This window comes from Microcaecilia unicolor, chromosome 7 (assembly GCF_901765095.1).
Source record: "Microcaecilia unicolor chromosome 7, aMicUni1.1, whole genome shotgun sequence".
Classification (NCBI taxonomy): domain Eukaryota; kingdom Metazoa; phylum Chordata; class Amphibia; order Gymnophiona; family Siphonopidae; genus Microcaecilia; species Microcaecilia unicolor.
Window position 1 is genome coordinate 65,863,781 of NC_044037.1, and position 13,054 is coordinate 65,876,834.

The 13,054-nt window shown below is 46.4% G+C and overlaps 1 protein-coding gene across 1 annotated transcript in view; it reads right to left on the reverse strand.

Moving 5' to 3' along the window:
- Positions 1–13,054, reverse strand: part of VAMP7 (vesicle associated membrane protein 7) — a 78,645-nt gene that overhangs the window by 15,468 nt on the left and 50,123 nt on the right. The window contains exon 6 of the mRNA XM_030210484.1: positions 1,922–1,989. Coding sequence (XP_030066344.1) covers positions 1,922–1,989 — 68 coding nt within the window. The remainder of the gene's footprint in view (positions 1–1,921; positions 1,990–13,054) is intronic.

The following is a 13,054-nucleotide window of genomic DNA, read 5'->3' on the forward strand; positions in this document are numbered from 1 at the left end:
CCTCTGCAGAATGCAAATAAATTCATATACTTTCCACAATGTGATTTTCCGGATTTAATTTGTGATGTGCTATCTCTCACTGTTACCAATAACCTACCCTTCAATTATGGGCTGCTCATGTCTTTGTCAGTGGGCAAACTTACAAAATCAGCAAGGGATCAAATACTTATTTCCCCCACTGTATAGGATGTCCCTAAAATCAGGGGCAGGTTGGGATTGGGGGGGGGGGGGGGGGGGGTTCTATGTAAATAATGCAACTACCATGGGTCGCAATGAATCATCATCGACTCAACAGCACTTAATCCCAACCACAGGTTCAAAATGTTGGGCTCTGTTAAGAGTTACCACCCACGAAAAAGATCTTGGAATCACAACAGACAAACGTTTTGAAATCCTCAGCTCAGTGCGTGACAGCAGTCAAGAAAGCAAACAGAAAGTTAGGAATATTAAGAAAGGAAGGAAGAACAAACAAACAAACAATGAATATCATTATGCCTCTGTATTAATCTACTGTTCCACTGCACCTGAATACTATGTGCAGTTCTGGTCCACCATCTCAAATAAATATATAATAAAAACTAGAAAGATACTGAAAAGGGCACCTAAAATGATAAAGGGGATGGAATGGCTTTCCTATGAAGAACAGGTTACAGAAGAGAGCACTGAGAGAAAATATGATGGGTCTGTACAATGAGTGAGGTGGAACAGCTGTTTTTTCCTTTCAAACTACCAAAAGTAAGAGATAGTCCAAGAAATTAACACACTTGAAATATATGTGTGAAAAAATACTCTCTTGATGCATAATTAAGGTGGAATTTCTTGTCAGATAATGTGTTCAGGGCAGTTACTATATTTGACTTTATTTAAAGAAGGGATATACTCACGGCAAAAATGTTTTGGTTTCTTTGGGCGTCTGCCTGATTTCTGGACATTTAGGTTCATTTCACACATTGTTTTAATAAAAGCTTTTTAATGTGTGCTAATCTTCAGTCTAGGGGTTAGAGTAGCAGACTGAGAACCAAAGAAGTCAAAGTTCAAATCCTATTTTTCCTACTGATGTTCCTTGTGATCTTGGCCCTCTGGTCCAATTTAGGTTAAGTCTACTTACACAGCAACATAATAAGTGATTTCCATCCAGTCTACCCAACTGTCACACTCATTATCAATGAATGTAATGTAAACCACTTGATCATAGTCTTTCTATAGCATTTCTGGGACACAGACCATAGAAGTCTGCCCGGCCCTGTCCTTACATGCTAACTACACTGAGTTGTTGTTGAAGACCACTCCAGCCTGTCTGTCTTGTCAAGAAAATTACTTGGATATCCTGCTTGTAACTCGCTTTGAGCTTGGATTTGGAAAAAATGAGCAAGAAGATCCAAAATCCAAATCAAATACATAAATTCATTAAATCGATTTAAAGTACACTAAATGAACACCCCCTCTTTGTTTAAAAAAAAAAGAAGAAGAAGGATTAGACATTCTAAGAAGAGAGTTTATAAACTATATATTGTAGACTGTGGGAATCTGCCAGTACTAGTGACTAGGAGTGATCACCGTCAGACCAAATGTTGGACTTGATGGACCTTTGATCTGACCCAGTTATGGCATATCTTGTGGTCTTTAGCTTCTTTAGTCTCCTGCTATGCACATGTCCCTGTAAACCTGGAACACATCTGGATTCTGCATGCATAAATGGTGCTATAAAAAAAAATTGTTTTGGGGTTGATACCTACATATCTCAGCTTTATTCACCAAGCCAGACAACTACTTCTGGGCTTATTTGCTTATCAGCCTCATTATTTTACACCTATCAAAGTAGAGGTATGGGTGCTACAAGATACGTATATGCTTTCAATATGCTTTTTTATAAACTTTTCACACGTAACACCATACTCAACAGCCATTTCTGTATACTTACAGAATCCACAAGATTTTCTGTTTTGTCTATGAGCAGTTCTAACTTTTCTCCTCTTTGCGCCACCAAATCTAGGAAGAAAATCAAGACAGAATTGAATTTTGCTGGTATCAAAGGCACCACAAAGTTCATCAAATATGCTGTCTCACGTCAGTCATTTTTAAATTTCTTCATAAGTCCAGATCAGACAAAACTTTCTTTGAAATATGACATGTCACAGGACTTCCTTTGAGGTCAACTAATAAACATTTGCCTACAATAAAAATTTCTGGGTTTAGCCAATATGGCAGCAGTCATACGCTGGATGGTAAGACATGGAAAGCTCCATGGCCTATATGCCAGCTCTGTGGATGCAGTGAGTACTTGAGCACCCCTAATATCAAACTCCTTCACTATGTTCCAGGGAGGAATACTTTGTGTTTAGTACCCCCAATCATTTTATAAAGTTTATACCAATATCCACAGCATAGCTCAGACAACATGGAACAAACACCTGAAAACATCGGTGGTGCTCTGCCTTGTGCTTCTGTACTGATAAAATAAAGTCTCATTAAAACACTGATAGCTCCATTACCACAGTGGCCTTCAACACTCTACTTTTAAAAAGCATGTTTCCTAAACTGCACATCTTTACTCATTTTAAATGAAGAAATTAGGTCTTACCTGTTAAATTTTCTTTCCATTGGTCCTTCCCACTATTCCAGAACTTGTGGGATAGGCTCAGTTTTGGCCTAGTTTTCATCAATCCTTTCAGGCTGTTTGTTCCAAGTCATCACCCCTTCCTCCACATCTTCTCCCCAACCTTTGACATGCAGTGTACCACAGGGTTCTATCCTCTCCTTACTGCTACTTAATCTTTTTCTCAGCCCTCTTGCCACACTCATCCAATTCCTTTCAGATCTCATGCTACCTGTATGCAGATGACATCTTAGTGATTTGACCTACTAATCCTTTTTCTCCTTCTATCACCCCTCTTCAAGATTGTTTGAATATGGCTTCGAAATGGCTCACTAACAACAAGCTTGTGCTTAATACCCAGAAAACAGTAGCCTGTTGGGTAAACGGGCGGTCTTATTAAACCCAGTATGCCTCTTAATTTTTCAGTTCTGTTATCCAACCGGTTGAATCCTTCCATTACCTAGGTATAATATTGGACTCCCAACTTTCATTTTCCATTCAAAATTTCTCATTTAAGCAAGATAGGGTTTTTTGTACTTAGACCACTATGTTCAATCCAACAGTCTGTCGATCATGATTCCATGCACTCATCCTATCCTTATTCACTACAAGACTCGACTACTGTAACAGTCTATCTGGGTTGTAACAATTCCCTTCGTAAAAAAACTGCAATCAGTATGCATCTCCTTCCTCTTTCTTCCCTCTCCTCCATCCATGTCCAGCATTTTTCCTCTCCCCCCTCCATCCATGTCCAGCATTTCCCCTCTCTCTCCTCCCCCTCCATCCATGTTCATCTCACTTCCTCTCTCTTCCCTCCCCCTCCATCCATGTCCAGAATTTCTCCTCTCCCCTCCATGTGCAGTTTTTCTCCTCTTTTCCCTTTCCCTCATCTTCGTCAGTATGCATCTCCTTCCTCTTTCTTCCCTCCCCTCCATCCGTATGCATCTCCTTCCTCTCCTCCATGTCCAGCATTTCTCTTCTCTCTCCATCCCTCCATCCATGTTCATCTCCTCCTGTCTTCTCTCCCCTCCATCCATGTCCAGAATTTCTCCTCTCGCCTCCATCCATGTGCACCTACTTCCTCTGTCTTCCCTCCCCTCCATCCATATCCAGCATTTCTCCTTTCTCCTGTCCCCTCCATCCATGTGCATCTCCTTTCTCTTTCTTTCTTTGCCTCCATCCCTGTCCAACATTTCTCCTCTCTTCCCTGCCCTCCATTCCATCCATGTCCAGAATTTCTCCTCTCTCCCCTCCATCCATGTGCATCTACTCCTCTGTCTTCTCTCCCCTCCATCCATGTCCAGCATTTCTCCTCTCTCCTCCATCCATGTGCATCTACTTCCTGTCTTCCCTCCCCTCCATCCATATCCAGCATTTCTCCTCTCTCCCTTCCCCTCCATCTGTGTGCATCTTCTTTCTCTGTCTTTCCTTGCCTCCATCCCTGTCCAACATTTCTCCTCTCTTCCCTGCCCTCCACTCCATCCATGTCCTGCATTTTTCCTGCTCTCTCCTCCATCCATCCATGTTCAGCAACTCTCCTCTCTCCCCTGCCCTTCTCTCTATCCATGTCCAGCAACTCTCCCCTGCCTTCCCCTCCATTCATCCATGTCCAGCAACTCTCCTCTCTCCCCTGCCTTCCCCTCCATGTCCAGCGATTTCTCTACCCTCTCCCCTACCATCCATGTCCAGCGATTCTCTTCTGCCCTCCCTCCCATCAATGTCCGATTTCTCCTCTCTCTCCGCTGTCCTCCCCTCCTATCCATGTCCAGTGATTCTCCTCTGACCATCCCTCCCATCCATGTCCAGTGACTCGCCCCAACCTGCCCCCTTTTCAGTCCCCGAGTTCCAATTCCAACCCCAGCCATCACCTTCCTGACCATAGCTTCCCACAACAGCCCTCCTTTCCTTCCTGCCGACCTGCGTTTAAAAATTTTATTTTACCTCAAGTTGCAGCAGCGGTGGCAGTGAAAGAAGCAGGTTCGCCTCCAGCCTTCCCTTCCCTCTCAGTGTCCCACCCTCACGGAAACAGGAAATTGCATCAGAGAATGGCAGGACACAGAGTTTGGGGGGTGGACAAGAGGGGGGGATGGTGTGAACAAAATGGGGAGGGATTGTGTATTTAACAGGCCTTTAGTGCTAGTCATTCATATTTTTAGTCAATATTTTAAAATTGATGATTCATGAGTAATTTGCACATTAGGGTGGGTACTTTCAATGTGAGAGGGCTCAGCTCAGCACGCAAAAGAAGTTTATTATATAAAGAACTTGCTTGACTGAAACTGAATGTAGTGTTTATCCAAGAAACACATTTTAATAAAAAAGGTGAACGGCTTTTGCATTACAAGCATTACACCTAAATCTTCAATTGTTCACTTAAATGTGTTCAAAGAGAAATGGTGTTTCTATCTTATTCAATTCACTCAGATTTACTGTGATAGAGGCGGTACAAGAGAGCAATGGGAAGTTTCTTCTGGTGGTGAAAGATATTTTTGGGTAAACGAGTCACCTTAGTTAATGGATATGCCCCTTCTGATTCTCAAGACTCTTTTGGCAGAGAGTGTATGCTGCCCTGCTGGCTAAGGTGCAAGGTCAAATACTGGTGGGAGGGGACTTTAATTTTGCTATTTCTCCAAAACGGGATAGATCAGTCTCTGCATTCAGAGGCACCAAGAGCTTATACTCAGCTTTTGAAAAATGTTGGGCTCCTGGACGTACAGCGACCTAAGTTTTCTACAGAGAAACTCTTATTACTCGACTGTACATGATAGCTACACCAGACTGGATATAATCTTGGGAGATGGATTTCTGGGTGTACAGCCTAGGGGGGAGGGGCTGGTATAGAGTCTCCATCATGGTCAGACCATGGTCCGGTACACTGTGATTTTAATTTTAGGGACTTCCCCAGGGGTAGAGCATATTGGAGACCCAATGAAAGCCCAGTACAGGATCACAGGGTAAGTAGGCTGAGGTGCAGCATAAGCTAACTCAATATCTTGAGTTCAGTGATACACGAGAGGTTAGTGCCTCCTCTGTGTGGGAAGGCTTGAAAGCTGTTATTGAGGGGGTGGGTTCCTATTAAGTGGGGTTCCAGAAAAAAGACAGACTCAAAAAAGTACAATCCTTAATTAACCAGATAGAAGAGGTCGACTTGAGGTATCAAAAGTCTCGTAGATGGGTAGACAGATAGCGGATGGAGCTGCACACTATTTGACTGCCTGATATATACTTTAAATTGAGAAGGTTCCAACAATAATATTATGAGCATAGTGACAAATCTGGGCGCATGTTGATGAGGAGGATTAGGGAGCACCAGATTCAACTTGGATCCTCAAAATTAGAAACAAGGGAGAACTGGAAAAGAGCAGCAAATACAGAATTGCTTTTTAGATTTTTATAAGTCATTATGTGCTACTGACATCCCTATAAAGGAGGAGGAGGTACCTAATCTTCCCGAGGCGGTACAGGCCAAGGATATGGATCTCTCTTCTCATGAAGTAGACATCATTATTAAAAATCTTCCAGCTAGTTAATCTCCAGGCTAGGATAGGGTCTCCAACACCTTCTATAAGACCTTGTTGACTCCAGTGTTAGCAAAATATTTTAATGCTTTAAGAGATGGGGGCTCTCTTACTTCACAGAATACAGCTGTCTGTGGTTCTTATCGCTATATCTCCCTGATAAAGGAGAAATTAGACCTTACCTGCTAATTTGCTTTCCTTTAGTCCCTCCGGACCGGCCCAGGATTGGACTGATGGGTTGTGCATGCCTACCAGCAGGTGGAGACTGAGAAAAAAACTCTGACTCTAGAGAGCCAATGAGAGCCCTGGTCATGTGACCCTAGCCTCAGTATTTGAATAACCAAGCAGAAAGGAAAAGAAGGACCTATATTCTGTGCCCTGAGGAATTTAAGCAGCCAGGCAGCACGAGAGAAACCAACGTGCTTAAACTACGGCTTCGCCGTAACACTGGGCGCACCAACAACTCGGTTCAGAGCCGTGGCATGGCCAATTATGTACAGAAATGTGTATCCCATAAACTGTGCAAGTTGTATAATATTATGAACTGAATAACCAGAGAACTTGCAAAACATTTAACTTGTAGAACCTAATGTATTTCTTATAGACCATAATGTATCTCCTTTAACTGTCTAACTAGCAGAACAGCTCTGTAGACGACAGTTGCATCTCTGTACACAGTAAAATTGAGAACCATAGAACACGGGAGGGACCTGGGCCGGTCCGGAGGGACTAAAGGAAAGCAAATTAGCAGGTAAGGTCTAATTTCTCCTTCCTTAGCGTCCCTCCAGACCGGCCCAGGATTGGACTGATGGGACGTAACAAAGCAGTAGTCCTAAGGGAGGGACCCCAGCAAACCCGCTGTGAGTACGCGAGATGCAAAGACGGTCTCCTGACGACACTGTACATCTAGCCTGTAATGCTTAGAGAAAGAATGAAGTGACGACCAAGTCGCCGCTTTACAGATCTCCGCTGGAGGCACCAAGGAACACTCCGCCCACGAGGCTGCCTGCCCCCGGGTAGAATGAGCTTTAAGCGCTGCCGGAACTGGTCTGTCTGCCAAGAGATAAGCAGACGCTATCATTTCTTTGATCCACCGAGACAAAGTAGGCTTAGAAGCTGCAAGGCCCTTGCGGTGACCAGCAAACAGCAGAAAGAGGCGGTCCGATCGACGGAAGTCCTTCGTAACCGCAAGATACCGTTTAAGTACTCTCCTAACATCCAGAGTATGCAACTTTCGCTGCTCCTGCGTTCCGGAGGAGGATCCCAGAATAGGAAGAAAAACCGACTGGGACATATGAAACCGAGATAGTACCTTGGGCAAAAAGGAAGGAACCGGCCGAAGGACCACTCGCTCTTTAGAAAATTCCAGAAATGGAGATCTACAGGAAAAAGCTTGCAACTCTGAGACTCTTCTAGCTGATGCGATAGCCACCAAAAACACCGTCTTAAGCGTTAAATCCTTCAGAGAACATGTTTGTAAAGGCTCAAAAGGAGGCTTTGTCAGAGACGAAAGCACCAGATTAAGGTCCCAAGAAGGAAAAACCGATCTGACCGGAGGACGAAGAAGGCTGACCCCCTTCAAAAAACGAGCCACCTCGGGAAGACTAGCCAAAGACTTACCCCTTATTCTACCTCTGAAACAGGACAGAGCTGCCGCCTGCACCTTCAGCGACGAAAGAGAGAGCCCCTTATCAAAACCTCGCTGTAAAAAGTCTAACATCTGAGGTACTGACGCCTGAAAAGGAACAATGTCAGCTTCTGCACACCAATCCTCAAAAATTCTCCACGTGCGAATATAGTTTAAAGAGGTGGAACGGCGATGAGACTGCAGCATGGTAGAAATCACTGGCGTTGAAAATCCTCGCTTAGTTAAACGAGCTCGTTCAAGAGCCAAGCCGTAAGACAAAATCGAGCTGGATCTGGATGCGGAACTGGTCCTTGAACCAGCAAAGCCTTGTGTGCCGGAAGACGAAGAGGAGACGCCACGGACAGACGCTGGAGATCCGCGTACCAGGGACGCTGAGGCCAGTCCGGTGCCACCAAAATGATCGGCCCCCTGTGGTCTTCGATCTTCTGAAGGAGACGACCTATTAGTGGCCATGGAGGAAATGCGTAAAGAAGGCCGGAGGGCCATCGCTGCAAGAGGGCGTCTACCCCTGCCGCCCTTACATCTTTTCGGCGACTGAAGAAGCGAGGAACTTTGGAGTTGAGCCTGGAGGCAAAGAGATCTAGTACTGGAAGACCCCAGCGCTGTACTATCAACTGAAACGCCCGATCGCTCAGAGCCCATTCCCCGGGATCGAGAGTGTGACGACTGAGGAAGTCTGCTTGCACGTTGTCCACTCCTGCCACATGCGAGGCTGAGATGGCCGTGAGGTGAATCTCCGCCCACGCCAGGAGACTCTCCGCTTCCCGACACAGGAGACGGCACCTCGTACCTCCCTGGCGGTTGATGTAGGCTACTGCCGAGGCGTTGTCCGAGAGAACTCGCACAGCTGTGCCCTCCAGAAGAGAACCGAAGTGCAGCAGAGCTAACCGAATCGCCCTGGTCTCCAGAAAGTTGATGGATTGAACTGCTTCCAGCGGCGACCAGAGGCCCTGGGCCCACTTGTCCAGGCAATGAGCCCCCCAGCCCCGGAGACTGGCATCTGTTGTTAGAGGTATCCACCACGGAGGCTCCAACGGCATCCCCACAGTGAGATTCTGCATCCGTAGCCACCAAAACAGAGAGATTCGCTCCCGGAGCCTCAAAGGCAGTCTCATCAGAAGGGAATCTGTCTGAGCAGACCACCGGGTCAGAAGAGACCACTGAAGAGATCTCATGTGAGCTCTGGCCCAGGGAACTACTTCTATCGAGGCAGCCATGGAACCGAGAACCTGAAGATAGTCTCGAGCACACGGTACTTTCCGATGCATCAAATTCAGAACCTGAGACCGGAGCTTTAGGATTCTGCCCTGCGGAAGAAAAACTCGACCCCTCGCAGTATCGAAGGTGACCCCCAAATACTCTAGAGACTGAGAGGGAACCAAACGGCTCTTGGCTATGTTCACCACCCAACCTAGGGACTGCAGGAACGTTACTACTCGCTCCGTGACCTGACAACTTTCTTGATAAGACTTTGCCCTTATCAACCAGTCGTCCAGGTAGGGATGAACCAAAATCCCTTCCTTCCTGACAGCCGCTGCAACCACGACCATCACTTTGGTAAATGTGCGCGGCGCCGTCGCCAGACCGAAAGGCAGAGCGCGAAACTGATAATGCCGGCCTAGAATTGCAAAACGCAAAAACTTGTGGTGAGCAGGACGAATGGGAATATGCAAATAGGCCTCTGTCAGGTCCAAGGCTGTTAAATACTCTCCCTTGCGCACTGCTACTATGACTGACCGAAGGGTCTCCATCCGGAAACTGGTGACCTTGAGAGCGCGATTGACAGCTTTGAGGTCGAGAATAGGACGATGGGAGTCCTCCTTTTTGGGCACCACAAAGTAAATGGAATACCGACCTTGCTTGTACTCGGCAGGAGGAACTGGATAAATCGCCTGAAGATCTAAGAGCCTCTGCAGAGTCTCCCGAACCGCACGCGCTTTGAGGGGAGAACGACAGGGAGACTCCAGAAAGGCGTCTGAAATAGGCCTTGCAAATTCTAAGGCATATCCGTCTCGAACCACCTCCAAGACCCACTGACCTGATGTAATGTGGGCCCACCTCTGATAAAACTGAGAAAGCCGAGCTCCGACAGGTACCAGAGAAGGGGCCCTCGCACCTTCATTGGGAAGTACGCGCAGGGGAGCGAAAATTGCCGCTTGAGAATCTGCCTCCTCTGCGGTAACCTCGAAAGGACTGGTTCCTGGTAAAGAAACGCGATCTCTGAGGCTGAGAAGGTTTATCAGGCTGAAATCTACGGAAAGACCTTAGCCTACCACGTCCAAACAAGGCACCCCGACCGGAAAGGCGAGGCCGATCTTCAGGGAGACGAGGCACCTTAGAGTCTCCTAGGGAGTGAACCAATTTGTCCAAGTCCTCTCCAAACAAAAATGAACCCCTAAAGGGAAATTTACTTAACTTAGATTTGGAGGCCGCATCTGCCGACCAACCTTTCAACCAAAGAGAGCGGCGAGCTGCAACTCCCAGGGCCAAAGATTTAGAAGATGCCCTCAACAGGTCATATAGGGCATCGGCTAAAAAAGCAGAGCCCGTTTCAATCTTTGCCACCTCAACATCTATAGCTGCAAGATCATCCGAAGATCTATCCAGGACTCTCTCGGCCCAACGAAAACAGGCCCTGGCCACTAAAGATCCGCAAATGGCCGCCTGCACTGCCAGAGAGGAAACCTCAAAATTATGCTTCAAAAGAGAGTCCAAACGCCTGTCTTGAGTATCTTTAAGCGCCGTTCCTCCATCTACTGGGACTGTGTTGCGTTTAGTAACCGCAGAGACCACAGCATCAACCACTGGGAGCTTAAGAAGTGCTTTATCAGCTTCGGGCACTGGATATAAACGAGACATAGATCTAGTAGGCCGAAAAGCAGCATCCGGAACCTCCCACTGTGCTTTAATGACATCCCAAATGTCCTCATGCATAGGGAAGGTCTTGCTGGAAGCCCTAGAGCCCTTAACCAACAAATCAACCTTACGGACTTGTGAAGCTGGAGGCTGATCATCAAAATTTAAAGTAGTAGCCACCATAGCAATAAGATCCTGTAAATCTTCCTTATGAAACACTCTAGCCACCGAGGGATCTTCCCCCTGGCCCAAAGGAACAGTGTCAGGATCTAAAGAGGAAGGATCCTCCCTAGCCAGCTCATTAAGTGCCGGTCCTAAGTCTTCCTCTTCCTCCAAAAAAGGCATGTCCGAACTATGCTCTGGTACCAGATCTAAAGGAAACTCACATGTCCTAGGCTTAGCTGCAGTAGGAACCGAACTGCCCATAGCCCCTGCCAGCCCCGCTGTAGCCCCTGCCAGCCCCGCTGCTGGCCCCTCTCGCTGCATCAGGAAGGCCTGGTACATCTGAATAACAAACTCAGGGGGAAAACCTCCTCCCTGAGTGGCTGTCGAATGTACCAGGACCTCCGTATTGAAATCTCCCAAAATCGCGGAGTTTAAAGGGCCAGACGCGGCACCCGACGTTGAAGGAGCAGGAGACAAAATGGCCGCCGTTCGCGCCACTTTCGCCGCGGGCGCTTCAAGAACTAAGCCAGAGGCCTCCGAACTAGGAGCGAGGGAGCGCGACGGCGAAATCGAAACCCCCGACGGAACCGAAGACAAAACCGGCGGAGGAAGAGAAACGGCGGGCATGTCAAGCGCCGTACAAAATTTACAGGCGCCGGCGGCATTAACTCCCCGACGCTGACACACTGCACATCTTTTCAACTTTTCCGCCATCGCGGCAACAAGCGAGCACTCGCGAGAAAGCGGCAACGCGGTTCGCGCCTTTTTAAACAGCCTATTTAGCAGCTAAAAACCCGAGGGCTGACAGGAGCAATAAAACACTAAAAGGGCACTGGCTTGCCTTAGTTCGCTTCCCCTATCTCGTAGCTCTTTTCTTTTTTTTTTTTTTTCTTTTTTTTTTTTAAACAGGTGCTGAAACCCACACAGAGTTGAAAAGACAGAGCTGCCTGCTCGTTAAGTCAGCGGGGAACAGATAGCTTACTCAGCTGTTCAGTTCTTTTTTTTTTTTTTTTAAAGTACTGGCTGCCTCTCCCAAAGGCAATACTCCTTTACAATGAAAGGGTAGCCCTTCCCTTAGTTATTAATAAAGCTGTGTGAGGATACACCAGAAGGGAGATGGGGAGGAAATAGGGGGGAGGGACTCGGGGCACCCGAGTTTAACACCCCAGAGGCTGAACACTAAGGCACTTAGTATCAGGAATGACCTCAATAAAATTCCTGGGCACAGAAGAACCAATAAAGAAAATATCTACAAATACCAAAAAGAGAGACTAATAGGCTCACGTCCTACCTGCTGGGAGACTGAGAAAATACTGAGGCTAGGGTCACATGACCAGGGCTCTCATTGGCTCTCTAGAGTCAGAGTTTTTTTTCTCAGTCTCCACCTGCTGGTAGGCGTGCACAACCCATCAGTCCAATCCTGGGCCGGTCCGGAGGGACGCTAAGGAATGTAGACTTAGACACTTCTAAGTTAGTTGCTAACAGGTTAGCTCCACGGATGCCAAGGGTAATCAATTCTTCAGGCAGGGTTTGTGATGGGGCAGTAGATGATGGACAATGTTAAAAGAATTCTCCATATAGTATGGTTGGTACGCTCTAGAAAGATCCTAGTTGTTAGCCATTGATGCAGAAAAGACTTTTGACCGGGTACACTGGCCATTTATGTTTGCTACTTTACAGAGATTTGAGGTAGGAGAAGGGTTCTGTTCCTGGTTATCAGCTCTATATTCTAATCCTTTGGTCTGTATCAAAATAAATGGGAGGTATACATCTACATTTCCTCTGGGCAGAGGGACCAGATAGGGATGACCGCTCTCACCATTATTGTTTGCTCTAGTGATGGAGCCTTTTGCACAATGCATTCGAGAGCTCTCAAACATAAAAATGTGTCCTTATAGGACATGATGTCCATAAGATAATATTTACCAATGATGCCATTTTGTTTCTTACTCAGCCACATACAACCCTTCCCATTCCGATTGAAGAGATTAAGTTTTATGGGAACGTTTCTGGGTTTAAGACAAAACAGAAGTGCTTAATTTATCTTTGGAGAAGAGTTTGGTTGATGCCTTGAAAGCCAACTTTCCCTTCAAATGGGTGACTTGCCACTTAAATATTTAGGAGTTAAAAGTAGCCCCTTCTGTTGATCAACTGAATTATCTACCTCTTGTACAAGAGATTCAGGTTGACCTCAGGGAATGGAATGGAGGACCATACCCTTGGTTGGATAGAGTGACAATTCTATAAATGAATGTCTTTCCACGATTTTTA